The 14,885-nt window shown below is 53.8% G+C and overlaps 1 protein-coding gene across 2 annotated transcripts in view; it reads right to left on the reverse strand.

Moving 5' to 3' along the window:
- Window positions 1-14,885, reverse strand: part of UBE2O (ubiquitin conjugating enzyme E2 O) — a 55,665-nt gene that overhangs the window by 8,339 nt on the left and 32,441 nt on the right. Inside the window, exons 2-9 of one of the 2 annotated variants that reach the window (XM_041724930.1) lie at window positions 5,197-5,256; window positions 4,982-5,092; window positions 2,932-3,029; window positions 2,416-2,479; window positions 1,596-1,739; window positions 1,063-1,172; window positions 860-935; window positions 70-542 (exon numbers count right to left, since the gene is read on the reverse strand). In XM_041724930.1, coding sequence (XP_041580864.1) covers window positions 70-542; window positions 860-935; window positions 1,063-1,172; window positions 1,596-1,739; window positions 2,416-2,479; window positions 2,932-3,029; window positions 4,982-5,092; window positions 5,197-5,256 — 1,136 coding nt within the window. Of the gene's footprint in view, window positions 1-69; window positions 543-784; window positions 936-1,062; window positions 1,173-1,595; window positions 1,740-2,415; window positions 2,480-2,931; window positions 3,030-4,981; window positions 5,093-5,196; window positions 5,257-14,885 lie in introns of both variants that reach the window. The other variant, XM_041724929.1, reaches the window with a different exon arrangement.

The following is a 14,885-nucleotide window of genomic DNA, read 5'->3' on the forward strand; positions in this document are numbered from 1 at the left end:
GGCACCGAAGGGTCGGCCCCAGGCTGGACATTCTCCCAGTCAGCAGGGAGAGGCGCCCTCTGGGTTTACCTGTCCCCCGGCTTAAAGTCACGAGTGATTTTATTCTTCTTCCGCTTGTGTTTTCGCTTTAAGTTCTTGATAGACAAAGGGATGCTCTTTTTTCTGCTTGTACCACTGCCACTCTGGGAGGAAGTGGTGGAGCTAGCAGAGGAGGTCACCGAGCTGGTGTCATCTGTGTCATCAGCAGCCTCGTCATCCGCGTCCTGCTCCGCTGAGTGCAGCCTGTCGTCTCCACCTTCCTTCAGCAGGAAGGGGGGCAGCTGCTCACTTGTGTCCTGGGCTTCCTCTGAGCCCTCATCTTGCATGTCCACCGGGCTGGTGGACCCATCAGGCGTCTCTTCGGGACTGACGGACCCTGTTTCGCTCTTGGCTTTGGCCCCGCCTTTCTTTCCTGGGTCCTCCATGGAATGGTCTCTAGTGCACTGGGTATCCGGGGAGCAGGACATGATCCTCACAACCTGCTTCTTCAACAGGCGCTTCACCTGTAAGGTTGGACAGGGAGGGCGGGGGCTGTGGAGCCGCAGGACCACCATGGCCCCACCCTGGGCATGAGGGACACTCAGGCAGCTTGGGGAGAGGGGGGCAGCTATACACACCTAGGTGGCCTGCAAAGGAGATCAGGGCTGCCCCCCAAGGCCTAAAGCACAGATTCTCCTTCCTGGCTGTGGAAATAGCTCAAGGCCAGTTCCTCAAATGCCCACCGATCCCAACCCCAAGGACATACCTTCTTGGCCATAGAGCCCTCCCCCTGGGCGCAGTGTTTTTCTGGACATTCACAGGCAATCTTGGCCGGCTCTACCTTGGCTGGGAAGACATACAGACAGCGCTCTCCAAGCTGCCGCTGAGCATGGTCAAAGCATCCGAGACGCTTCACCCTGGGAGGGAGAAGTGAGGAGTAGGTCAAGGATGATCTCGGCACCCCCCCATCTATGACTCTGGCCCAGAAACTTGCTCAGGGCATGTCACTGGGGTTGTTGGAGTGGGCACGTAGGAGCCACTCACCTGCCTAGGTTTTCCTGGGTAATGACAGAGGGCGGGGGGCTGACGCTGTCCGTGCCCCCTGGACAGAAACTCTTGGTAATCCATGTGACTTTCAGCTCTACAACTTGTACCTGGGGATGGTGGGTAGGACAGGGCCTTAGTCAGCAGCTTAATAGCTCTCTTGGTTAAGCAGCTGCCTTGACCTCCAGAGCAGGAAGCAGATCTTCTGAGCATGGGCCCAAGTATGGCACCCGCAGAGCAGGCCCCACCTATGACAATTACAGCCTCGTCGAGGGATCACCACCCCATCAGGGCCGAAAGGAACTGCCACTCGCCACCGTCCCACCTTGCTCACTCTGAATCAGCGAGTCTTAGGGACATCTGCCCACCCGCCACCCCATGACCACACCCTGGCTTCCCTTTATTTAAAGCCCTTTCAGATCAATAGGGCTAAGGAGCTGGGCTGAGCCCTCAGAGCAGACGACAAAGGTGTGGACGAAAGCTCAGCTCCAGGGCACGGAGTCTGAGGACGCGGCCCCCTGCCCAGCCCCTACCTCTTCCACCACCACTCGGAATTTGCTCTTGGTACTGAGCACAGGCTTGACCCCTGACAGCCACTGGACGCTAGAGAAGATCTTGGCAGGGCCAATGAGCACCTGGCCTGGGTAGAAGCCGTAGGAGTCATCAAAGAAGAGACCCTGCAGGGTGTGGGGCCAGAGAAGAAGTCCTTGTGAGTGGCATCTCCTCAGGGGCTGGTGCTCTGGGCATCCACCCCTTCCCTCACCTCACAGTGGCATGCTCCCCACTGCCCCAGGCTAAAACAGACTCTAGGGCTCCAGAGCAGTACCTCTTAGACCTAGAGTGCATGTAAATCACCCAGAGAACTTACCAGAATGTACATTTGACTCATTCTAACAAGCTCTCAGGCCATATCAATGTTGTTGGCCAAGGGTGACACTGCAAGGACTCTAGAGGGCAATAGTCCCCAAACGTGTTTGATCATGCACCCGCCAGCCCCCCATACTTATTTACAAATGGTCACACATTACTGTTCTCAAGTATCATATCGTAATGACAGTGTACAGACTAATACTAAAGAATGGATGTTTTTTAGGATGAGGTCAAGTTAACAAAATGCAAAGAAACCTTCTAATACTCCTGCCCATGCCCAGATCTTAGGACCTTCTGGTGCATACCTACCCCTTCTGTGGGAAACCACTCTGCCTAGAAGCAGCACTTGCTTAGCCCAGGCTAGCTCCCAGCTCTTTGCTAAGTGGTCATCCTTCCTGGCCAGCCCAGAGGGCAAGGGAACATGAGGCCCTGTCCCCCCAAGCCTGCCCCCCCCAAAAGCCTGCCTGGGTGGAGCACACGTACAGAGTCACTGACATGGGGGCAGACATCATAGAGCTTGGCGCCATCTTCTGTGTTCATGGAGCACCTGAAATAGTGAATGAACAGGGGTTTGGTTCACGGGGCAAAAGGACAGAGTCTCAGGGGAGGCATGGCCCCAGGACACACTATGGTGCTGACCAGTATCAAAAGGAGTTATCGAGAGGCATCAATATGCTGGCATGCCCTAAAATGGTGTGAACCATCCTCTGCCCACAGCTCGGCCTCTACACTGGTACAAGTAACTCCCTTAAAACAAATAGACCTTAACCCATATGTGACTGCTCACTACCATTAAAAGGTGTCTAAAATAAAGCATCACCCCTAGCAGACACTCTAAATGAGGCCAGGGCAACAGGAGACTAGCCCAGGGTCAGACCCAGTGCTTGGAGCTCATGTCGTCACAGGCTCTGGGAAAAAACACCCCTGGCCCCTCCTCCCCATGGGCGGTCCCCCTCCCCAGGTGGCCCCTGCAGAGCAGCCAGGTATGGCCAGGTATACCTGGCACCGTTGGATAGCTTCAGGATGATCTGGTTCTTTAAGTCGTACACCTTCCCCAGCCAGCAGTCATAGGCAATGTAGTCCCCGTACATGAAGGGCTGCAGACCGAGGGAACAGGGGTGTGAGAGATGCAGGCGACACTGGTGTGCAGGGCACCAATTCCTCTCTGCCCCGAGACACATGAGACATCCAGATGGCTGCCTGGGCCAGTCGGGCACTGGCCTGAAGAGCTGGCTTTCCCCACCAAGAGTTCTATGCTGCACCCCAGCTTCCCTTCCCGGGGTGAAAGAAGAGGCAGTGGGGGCTGCTTCATGGCAACGAGAGCCGTGCAGAGGCCCTGGGGCCTCCATGGACACAGGACTCTTGGATAGGAGTGAGCTGTGGAGGTGGCAGGTGGAGGGTAGTTGATGGACAAGTAAAGTGATAACTAATACACTGAGGATATCAAAGAACCAAGTTTCTTACCATTGGGGAAGGGACTCACTCATACAGAAAGGGGGAAGCGGAAAAACTCACATATTTTCATGTCTATGTAGAAGAGGTACTGACAAATTCAGATGTGCCTACATGTATGTACATGCACGTCTGTCTGTGTCCATACACGGTCTGTCCATACAACAGTGCTGTCCCGAAAGGCCCTAGTAGCAATGAGTACACCTAGCCTCCATCTAGATCTTGGTTTTTAAAATATCATTCTCCTCTGAAAGGAACCAAGGCTCTTTGGAGAAATGATTCCAGGGCTGGAGCAGGAAAGGTAGAAAGTAAGAAAGTGCTTAAAAAGGAAAAGAAAAAAAAGATGGGCATATGTATGTCAAAAGGACACAGATGTCGGCTCGAAGGGGCTCTCACTGGCTAAATCTGGGCTAATTTCAGCTACAAAACAAATAATGGCAGTCACAGATTACAACCGACTGGGTAAGACAAGAATCTCCGAGTCCACGCAGATGTACAAAACAAAGGAGTACATAAATGAGGCTGAAGGAGAAGCTCTACTGCCCAGAATGTCGACTCCTGAACACGAGGAGGAATGTCGGCATCGTACAGGCCCCCTCAGCGACCATCAGAGCGCTGCCTGGCTGGCTGGGGGGGGGGGGGGGGAGGAGTGGAGGGTGGCTCACAGAGGCCAGCGGATCGGGGTTTCACAAGTGACAGGCTACTGGCACAATCCCGGAACATCTCCTCACAAAGCAGGATCACTTGCAAGGTGTGAAGGCTGTGGCAGCACCAACACGACAGGTCAGAGTGGACACCCCCGCTGTGGCCACTGGACATCAGGGCTCAGGAAGAGCTCAGTGGGCCCTGGGCGGTCCTGCCAAGGATGCAGGTGCCTGAGTCTGGTCAGGAGGCCATGTCACAGAGCTCCATGCTCGGGGTCAGCCAGTGGAATGTACCAGGATAGGACGACAAAGCAAGACTGGGGAGCAGCTCCAGATGAGGAATCAAAGAGCTGACAACTAAATGGAAAGTGTGCTCCTGAATGGAATCCTGGATCAGAGGGGGAGAAAGGATATTGCTGGGACAGCTGAACAGGGTCTGTGATCGGACAGCAGCGCACCAGTGCTGACTTCCTGAACTGGGCGCTGAGCACTCCTGTTTGGGGGAAGTACGTGCTGCAGTATTTAGGGCCCACGGGGCGCTCCATCTGCAGCCTGCTTTCCAGGGTTTCAGACAGAAGAGCAAGGAGCGAGAAGGAAATGTGGGGAACGGAGGAGGAAGGTGACGGGGCAAAGGGAGGGAAAGGCTCACAGCCAAGGAGCCTAATGGTGCCGGGAATGCAGGAACTCAGAGCTTCTCCTGAGTCTGAAGTCATTTAAAAAAGAAATTAAGGAAGAAATTTGTTTTTCCAAAAGTGAGTATGAGAGAAGGAAGGAAGCTAAGTAGTGAAAACCACACCAGCAGTCCAAGCTGGAGGCCCAGGGATGTGGCTCGACCTCACATTCCAACGGCTTCCTCGCAAGAAGCGCCACTCAGGCACACACAAGCAAGCCCCCATGAGGGCCTGGCCAGAAGCCGGAGACACCCCAAGAGGGCGGTGGATGGGGCTGCTCACCCAGATGTGCTGGAGGTCCTTGCTGTTGACAGGATAGATGATGCAGTTGGTGCCGATGAGCTTGACAGCACAGTCGATGCTGACGTCTATCACGGTGCCACACTGACTGTCCTGGGGAGGAGAAGGCATCCAGGCCCGAGCAGGCGCACAGCACCAGCCACCAGGGCAGACCCGGCCCAGACAATTCCCCAGGCAACCCCCGCACCAAGACTCACGGTGGATCGCATGTGCCGGACCACGTCCCGGGGTACCACGGAGCGGTCCTCTAGTTTCAGCTGGGAAAGAGAACACGGTGTGACAGAAGGGCCTCTGACGTCTGTATAGGGGGCATTTTTCTTCCAATTTCTCACTGAGGTGTGAGCCTATACACCGCCCAATGCACAAATCCTAAGTGTGGCTTTAGCAAACGCCACACACCTCTCTGATCGCACCCAGACGGAGGGGCCCAACCGGAGGCAAACACCGCAAGTGGAGGTAACTGCGACCACACAAGCCGGCGGGTCACAGAAGGCCTCATTTCAACGAAGGCTTCAATCGCCCGTCCGTGGTACAGCAAAGCACTCTGCCGGGAGCGGGATCCTCCTCCTCCTTTCTCCGAGTGCCTGCCTGGCCCTGCCGCTGAGCGCCGCGCAGGGGGGTGGAGGAGGAGCGTGACACTGGGCTGTGTGGGTCACCCTGAAGGCCGCTATCACCCGACGCGACCTTCTAATCTGGGCTATCCTTTCTGGGCAGCCGCAGCCAGCCGCGGCCCGCTCCTTATCTGCGGCGCTGCAGAGGACTGCGGGCTGCTCAGGGTGGCCGGCCCTGGAGCCCAGCCAACCGCCAACCACACGACGAGCCTGACCCATCCCTCCACCAACGCCCAGCAACAGCCGCCTCTGAGGACAGCTGGGGCCTCTCGAGAGCTGTCCCCTCCCTGTGCCAGGGCCCGGAGCCCCCACCAATGGCCCAGGAGGAAGACGGTTCTCCGCCAGGCCAGCCTGTCTTCTTTGCTGGCTCTGCAAACCTGGGGTTCTTCATTAAGCCAGGGTATGGGGTGAGGCTCTGTGACTCCCCACCTCCTTCTGCGGGGGGCACCTCCAGCATCCTGAACCACAGAGATGCAAGAGCTGGTCTCTCAAACAACAGCCAATCTAAGATTCCTCAAGGTCACACCAGCCCCACTCCCAGGCCCCGGGCGTGGAAAGGTGACCGCCACGGAAAGAGAACTGAGACACTAAAAAAGGAAGGCATTGGCTCAAGATCCCTGCAATTGTGGTGACGACAGCTAAGACAACCCTGCTATCACGAGGACAGGACTTGACAAAAAACTAAAGGGGAGGCACCTCTCAGAAGAACATGTGACTCTTGGTCTTGGGGTCGAGAGTTCAAGCCCCACGCTGTGTAGAGAGGTGATCTAAATAAATAAAACCTTTAAGAAAACCAAAAAAAGTGAAGAGAGGGGAGCAATGGGCTCCACCATTGACAAGGGATAGAGATTTTCTTACATAGGAACCTAAGCCCACGATCCAGACACTTGGCCATGTCAGCTCTGAAACCTCAGGCAAATCACTTCCGTCCACATGTACAAAATGGGGTGGGAGCAGCCATCTCGGAGCAGTTGAGATAATAAAGCAACGAAAGCAGATGATCACAAGGTGCTCGGCACACAGTAAGTGCTCAGCAAATGCCAGATGTGATTACTTCATGTGACTCCACTGTCCTGAGAGGCACAGGCTAGAGACCTTGTGTGTACAGACTCTCCTTCCCTCTGCTTGAAGGTCCCAGGAGGCGGGGAGGGGCCACGTGGAGCTCTGCTCAGGGTCTGCTGGGATGATGGTGCCACTTTTCTAACTCCAAGAACTTCCCATGCTCTAACTCTCTGTGCCCAGAGCTCTGGTCTGGGATGTGGTATTTTCAGTGCTGTCCCACCCTATCTCAAACCTCTGCTCCCATTTTAGACTTCAAAAAGCCACAATTGCAGGTTTTTCCAAGTTGCCATAGAAACCAAAGTTGCAGTGCCAGGAAATCCAATGGGAGAGGGACTGTTCTGTGTGGGGCAGGGGGGACACCAATCCCTGGTGTGACCTGCAGTCTCAGGCACAGGCTGCCTTGCCTGCTAAGGGATCCCTGAGAAGAGCCCCAATTTGCGTCTGCAGATGGTGTCCCCACCCTGGGGTTTGTGTTGGTCCCTGACAGAGCTGCAGGGAAGGGAGTGGCACAGGCACAGATCCTGAATCACTGCGGTCTTAGATGGCATGCTGCCCAGTCTCGCAGCACACTGGTGCAGAGGGGACACTGAGGCTCCCGCTCTGAGGCTTAAGTAGGAACAGCACAGCACACTAGTGAAGGCTGGCATCACTGCAAGGCCAGGGCATGTTTTCTCTTTCCTGCCTTTGCAAACCTGTGCAAACCTGTGCTGAGGCTGGCAGGTCACAGTTCCCCATGTTCCTGGGGAGGGAGGCGCTGGGGGGTGCTGGGGGCTGATGAGCTAACACTGCCGTCTGGACGTGGCTCTCCCAACCTGCGCGTAGTCTTTTGTCAGAGTCCGCTCCACCGTGAGGCTTGGTCTTCAGGCTCTTCTAACAACATCCCACGATGGGGAGGGACATTTCTCCCAAGCCCTGACAGTGTTGGGAGCGGAGCAGAGTGGGAGCAGCAGGGAGAAGAAAGGGGTGTGGTGGCCACTCTTCTGGCTATTTGCCTTCACTTGGGAATTCCAGAAAATGAGCAAAGAGTGTCTCGAAGGGCTTTGGACAACTTGCAAGGGTCTCCCTCATCCTTCACAACTTTCCTGCCCAACTCCCTATGTCCCCACCCACAGGGGCACTACTTTCGTCCAGACAAGCGAGTCCTCTCCAATCTGTGTGCCTCTCCCCTGCACAGTCCCTTCCAAATGGCCCCTTCTTCTCTGTTCCCTGCATCACGAAGGCTCCCCACATCCCCACTCTGGAGGGCATCACTGTGCTCCTGAAGACTCAGGGGCTCGGGACACCTCTGCCTACTGCAAATAGTGCTTATTACGTGTCAAGAGGTTTTTGGTTTTCTTGGCATACTATCACTATCATCCCCATTTGACAGATAAATAAACTGAAACGGGGAGAAAACAAGAAACTCGTTCAGAGTCACACAGCGACACACAGGTGGACCCTGACTTGCACTCAGGCACCTGGCTGGAGACCATCCTCTTAACCACACACGCTCATCCCTCCCCAGAGCTGCAGAGAGAGGAGCAGAGTAAAACCTATTTCTGGCAGGTTCACACGTGGTAAAAGACAGTGATTCCTCTCCTGGTCATAAAGGCATTCAACACTCTATTCCTTTCTGGGACAGGAGACTGGAAGGATCCGGCGCCCAGACAGCAGGTGCCCGGGACTAGCACTAGAGGGCGCGGCGCCTGTCCGCAGAAACATGACTCCGGAGCTCAACTAGTCCCCAGACAAAGCCCTGGCTTTCTGTTAGGTGCACCTCACTGCAGTTAAAAAAAAAAAAAACAAAAAACAAAAAACAAAAACCCAAAACAAAAAAATTTACCAGGGTGGGATCTGAGGTGGGGATGACTGTCATTACTGGCTCTAGAATGCTCAACGACCTCTGAGGTGCTGACTCTCAGTGTTTCTTGAGGGAGAGTGTAGCTGTCAGAAGATTCTGAACAGAAAAATAAAAAAAGATACGACACCAAAGTGTTAACGTGTCTCTGAGCGAGAAGGGGCTATGGATGGCTTTTAAAAGGGGCATGTGTTAGGGCGCCTGGGTGGCCCAGTGGTTGAGTGTCTGCCTTCAGCTCAGGTCATGATCCAGGGTCCTGAGATCGAGTCCTACATCGGGCTCCCTGCGTGGAGCCTGCTTCTCCCTCTGTCTGTGTCTCTGCTTCTCTATGTGTCTCTCATGAATAAATAAATAAAATCCTTAAAAAAGGGAGGGGGCATGTGTTACCTCAGACAATTTTGGGACACAACCGTGGGACATCCTTTGCTCCCCCTGCCTGCTCTAGAGACGCACATCCAACACCACCTCTGCCCTCCAGGGACAAGGATGCTGGCACTGCTCTGGAGGACAGCCAGGCTTTACAGAAGAGGTGACTCACCTGAACAACAATGAGCACCTCCCATGTGCCAGGCACTGGGGAGACAAGTGCCTGCTCTCACAAAGCTTACATTCTAGCACAGTGGAGGAAATGCATGCACTTGCGCGTGCGCTCACACATCAGGTGGTGCTAAGCGCCATACAGAAAAACAAGGCAGTGCAGGCAGGGGTGAGAGGGAACGGGAGAAAGCAGGAGTGCGTTATTTTAAATGGCTGGTCAGGAAAGGCCACTCCAAGGTGACATCTGACCAGAGATCAGGGCTGCCGTAAAGATTCATGTCCTCTGTGTGTTCGACAACCAGCAAGGGCAGCATAGATGAGACTACTTCATTCAGGCCTTAGAGAAAAAACAGCAGGAAGGACCTGAGGTTCCATCCTCATTGAGATGGAATCCATGCAGGGCTCAGAGGAGACTGTATGCTTGGCGATAATGTTAAAAGGATCCTCTAGGTGCTGGGGGCCAAAAACATGCTGTAAAGAGGGGTAGGGAGACCAACTGGCCCAGTGGTTCTCAACTGGGGGCAACTCTGCCCCCAGATTGCATCTGGACTGTCTGGACACATTTTTGGCCGTTACCAAAGGGAGTTTCTGGTAATGTAGAGGGTAGAGATGCTGCTAGACATCCAACAATGCACAGGACACCCCCACCCCTGCCCCGGTACCACAACAGTGATCCAGCCCAAAGCATCTGCAGCATTGAGGCAAGAAGCCCTGAGGCTGCCCCTAGAATGGTGCGCTGAGACCAGAGAGGTGGGGGAAAGGATCACCCCGGATATGTTCAGAAGGCAGAGCTCATGAGGTGCCTCTCGTGGTCGGGATGCAATAAAATCACAGGGAAGAGGCAACATGGCAGTGAGGCCGGGCACTTCCATGCCACTCCCAGTCCAGCTCCACGGAGCTCTGCTCTGACCGGGAGGATCACTCTCCTCCTCCTGCCCCCACTGAGGTGCACACTGCTCCCCTGAGCTGCAGTCTCGAGGCCCACTGCTGACTACACAGCAGCAACAAAGCAGGTCCTACAACCCTTGATCCAAACCCTCACTCATAACACTGCTCTCAACTGACCTGGAGGAGCCCAAAGTCGCTGTATAAGTTTGTTTCATGAATATAAAAAGACAAACTGAGGCTGATCAATAGGTTGAAAATAAAAGGAAGCTGATACAAGAAACTACTTTCAAGTGGATCTGAGCATCACATCCGTAGGATTTGGTGGGTGGCCCTAAGGGCTGGCCTTCTCAGCGGAAGCCAAGCACCTGCTCCGGGGAACACAGGTGGCTTCATTCCTCATCAGCCACACCAGCACCAGGCTCCCGGTGCGACAGGGAAGTGGCAGGAAGTTCCCAATGAAAGGCAAAGGAGGGGCCTCAAGGTGCCTCAGTATTTGTGTCAAGGCCGGAACTCACGCACTCGACCACTGTCATCTACCATCCGACTGTGGGTATCGTCCTTCAGACCCACCGGAGGAAAACCAAGCCTGTCTTTCCAGAGAGACAGTAATGTTCTCAATACCAGACCTTCAACTTACAACTGGGAACAGCTTCAAACTCAGAAAGCTCAGCATCGTGCCAAACATCCACGGGGGGCTGCACAGCCTCAGATCACAAGGACAAGCTGACCACCAGCCCCACATTGTGCCCTGGTGAGCGAGTGGAAAACTAGGGACAGCCTATAGTGGTCCAGGTTCAGGTTTGTATTCAGGGTGAGGTTTCACCAAACATCGCTGAACTGAGCCAGGCCCAAGGCCTCGGGGGGGACCTCTCAGAAACCTCAAAGTGCTCAGCAAGGAAACCAGACTCTTTCTTCAGAAAAGAAAAACAAGCTACCCCGCAGCTTTGCCTAGGGAGGAGGGGAAAAGTGGCCCAGCCGACACAAGTAGGAATTAGGCTGTTTCCCTAAGCCAGGACTCAAAGGACAGAGTCCTGAAAGGAATATGAGGTCAGGCCAGCACTGGAAATTTCTAAAGGCTTATTACTCCCAAGGGGTAGGAACAATCTGCGAAGCACAGTCCCTGCCACCTGCCAACAGCCTGAGTGGAGTCTGAGTCCAAGACACATTGGAGAAGGATGAAACAGGTCACCAGGGATTCCACTTGGGTTGGGGACCCCGGGGACTCCTAATCAGACCCCCACCCCACCCCTAGTCACAGATACTTCTGACACTGTCTGTCCCTAAGCTTGAAGGGCCTAGCCACACTGTCCGTGGGTTCCAGTCCACGGCGAGCACCGCACCGCAGCAGCACCGCGGGGGGAGGCAGACGCCTGAGAGCACACACAGATGCTCCTAAGGCTGAGAAGCCCCTCAGCCCGGCTCGTTCTGACAGGGGTGAGAACAGAAGAAACCATTCAATAGGAACTTTGTTAAAACCTAGAATTGAGGTCAATTAATTTCTTTAGAGCTTCCTATAGATTCAGGGCTAGAGGAGAACATACAAATGTAAAATAAGGAGTGCACACTGTTTTTGAAAGAATTTTACAAGGACTCGGCACAGAGATGGGTGAGGAGTGGAAAGGCCCAGTGAGTGACCTTAACCTCCCTCTCCCCCCTGCCAACGCAAATACAACTGGGTGGGCAGAGAAGTTACTTATGTGGGACTGGAAATCTGTATGCTACAGTGAGGAATTCTGGAAAAGTTTTGGAAATCCTAGAGTGGAATGCTCCCTACAGCAGTGTTTTTCAAAACTGTGGGCTCTGACCCTTTTGTGGGTTATGAAATCAATTTAGGGGGTCATGGCCAACACTAGGGGGGGAAAAAGGAAGTATCTACACGCATGACACATAGTAAGGCCAGGCATATTTGGGGAAACCCCTTCTAGTTGCAATATATAATGCACATGTGTCCTCGGCCATGACGTAAAGTGTACAGTCTCTGTACCCGGCTCTGCTGCTTCTCTCTGCCTAGGGTTTCAGCCAGTTATACCAAGGGGAGAGAGGCTTCTTTTCTCATTGGAAGTTGGTCTGGAGCCAAAAACAAGCAAACAAACAAAAAACCCAGGATCTGTATGTTTGCACCCAGACACTGTGGGGGTCGGGTACTACGAACTCTCTCTGGCATCACTTACAGATGTCAGCGTGGTGGCTTTCAGAAGGGGCAGGAAATGGCACTGTGGATAGAGCTAGGCTCCTCTTCTGGCTTCTTCCTAAGCCCGAGTTCCCAGTTACATGGGGCCGGGGGATATGACTGGTCAGTGATTCTAGCGTATGGCTGGGTAAGGACTTTCTCAGAGCAGTTGACCATCATGTGGCTAGCCCCTGACAACCCAACAATCAGCAAGCTGCCCACCTGAGGAGAGAAGGTTTTACCAGCAAAACACAAATGGCCAGAGGGCCTCACATGCCTGGAGAAGAGAGAGGACAGCTGGAAACGTCTGGGCAGAATGGAAGAAAAGACAAAGGTCAGTGCCCCTAACTAGAAAATTCTGTCAATCATGTGCTACAGAAACCATTCATCAGAAGTTCTGCTAAAACCAGACTCAGGTCCATTAATTCCACAATTTTTTAGTGTTTCCTATAGATTGAGAATGAGACAAGAATAAAAATCTGTAGGAATGTGCCTTGTATTCAGACGGGGGGACAAAATGAAAATACGTGAAAACTTATACAGAAGTTCGTGTACTGCTTATTAGCTGGGTAGGGAGACAAAAGTTCCTACTTCTGGACAGTAGGTGGGGGAGGGTGGGAAGGGCCAGGCTGTATAGGAACCATCAGAGATGTAGGTGAGGGATGTTCACCACCTCCTTGGCTTCAGATGAAAATTGACCAGGCCTCTGTACTCTCAGCCCCCCAGGGCAGCACTATCCCCTGGGACCCCCCTCTCATCAAAAGCTGCAATCAGGGCTGGGCAATGCAGCATGACTGCATCATTGCCTGGAAAATGCAGCTGCAGCTTGCTGGAATGGCCTGGAGGCACAGCCTGCCCCAGGGGACAGAGTAAGGGGACCCAGTCCAACTGCCTACTAAGTGAGGGGGCAGGACTGGGGAGCTGCGCCTGGCAGCAGGCCAGCTGGAGCCTCATCAGCAGAGCTGGGTCTCTGCAGATGCCGTGATGTTTGGGGTGTGGCTTGTGCATTTGGTGGCAAGAGGTGGAGGCATGGAGAAAGAACCCGGCACTGCACCTCTAGTCTCAGCCCCAGGCTTGTCTACCTGACTTTAAAAAGCACAAAGCAGCCCTGGGCCTTCTGGATCTGAAGGGAGGTTACAAATGGGAAGCCTTAGGAGGAAATCTCCCTCCTCAAGAAGTTTAACTAAAAAGTAGAAAAGTAAACAGTAAACATGACTTCATGTCTGTTCTTGTGGCCAGGCTGCTGTCCTGGGGCTGCTGGGCATCCCTGGGAGTGAGCATGCATGCAGCAGGCCACTGTCTGGGTGCAGAGGGCTCAAGGCCCAGCACTGCCTTCTAGACCTCCACTCCACTTACATCCTCTGATGTCAGGTCAGCTCAGGGAACGATGACAGGCCTTTAGTGAGCTTGTACAGTATAGGCAGGAGCCCTACGTGCTCAGCCTCTTCCAAACCCACAACCTCTACGGGGCACCACCATCACCCGTGCTTTCACTCCACAGAGGAATCTGGAGGCTTGCAGAAGTAGGTGAACTGCCTGAGACCACCCTGGCCACAAGACTCCAGAGCCATGGTTTTGCTAACTTATTTTTCCTCATTGGGCAAGCATTGCCTAGACCATGGCCCTCAAGTGATGAGAGCTGTGCTGACAAAGAGTGGCCCCTGATAGCACTCCACCATCTTCCCAGAGCTCCCTGAAATGCAGACTCCCAGGCCACAGGGCTGGGGAGTGGCCTGGAAATCCATACTTGAACAATGTCTCTCGTCTCCAGGTGACCTATGTGCACAGCACCTTGTCTTCACCTCAGAGAAGGTCTTAAGAGAGAGGGTATGAGGATAGAAGGAGGGAGGGCCCTGTTCCAGTCCAGCCCCAGGAGGGCATTCTGAAAAGATGACCCAACGCTGGCTACTCTAATTGGCATTTTAAAGGCAAAAAGGAAAGAGAAGTAGCTCAAAGGGACGGTCTCTGAGTCCAGTGGGGCAGGCCAGGCCCACTCTCAACCACAAGGGATCCCGTGTGGAAGACCTCACCTCCTGAATCCACAGCAACTTCTGCTTGCTTCTCCAAAACCCACGGTTGCTAATTCAAGGCAGATGAAATAAACACCTATCTTGAGGTACTGCACATCACCTGGTCACCAAATGGCCTGGAAACTCTGGCACAGATGGAATGGCTCTTGGTTTATTCATTAAGTCTGAAAAACCCTGACTGCCCTCCCTCCTGACGTCAATTACCCAAAGCTCACCCACAGCAACTCATGTCAGGATGGGATGGTTTACTGAGCTGGGACTGGGGACTGGAAATACTTGTGAACAAAACAGCAGAATCACTGAGACTGGGGGAAGAATCCTTCCACCCCTCTGTCACAGCCAGAGAGCAGAGTCCTTTTACCAACCTGGGCGTGAGATGCCTCATCTGGAATGACAGCCCTGGGCTGTCCAGGCTCTTCGGGCTTGAGTTCGTTCCCTGCAACATCTCTAGGGGGCCTGGTTGCTACCACCTGCTCACAGCTGTCACTGCTGAGGGGCCACATGGGCAGCCTGTCTGGAGCACGCATCCCCACAGACCACTCCCCCCCCAAGTGGGCAGGCTGAATGGAAAGATGTCCTTGGCCCATGCCAGGTCTGAGAAAGCCCTATGGCCAGGCACACAGGGGCATAGCCTAAACCAGCCTCCTGACAGTTTCTCTTCTGAGGAACCTACAGCTCAGTTGGAAAAAGCAAACACATGAAATGGTGTTTACAAAGGCTGAAACAAGACACAAAAATTAATGTAAGGGTG

The sequence above is a fragment of the Vulpes lagopus genome, chromosome 12, assembly GCF_018345385.1.
Source record: "Vulpes lagopus strain Blue_001 chromosome 12, ASM1834538v1, whole genome shotgun sequence".
Classification (NCBI taxonomy): domain Eukaryota; kingdom Metazoa; phylum Chordata; class Mammalia; order Carnivora; family Canidae; genus Vulpes; species Vulpes lagopus.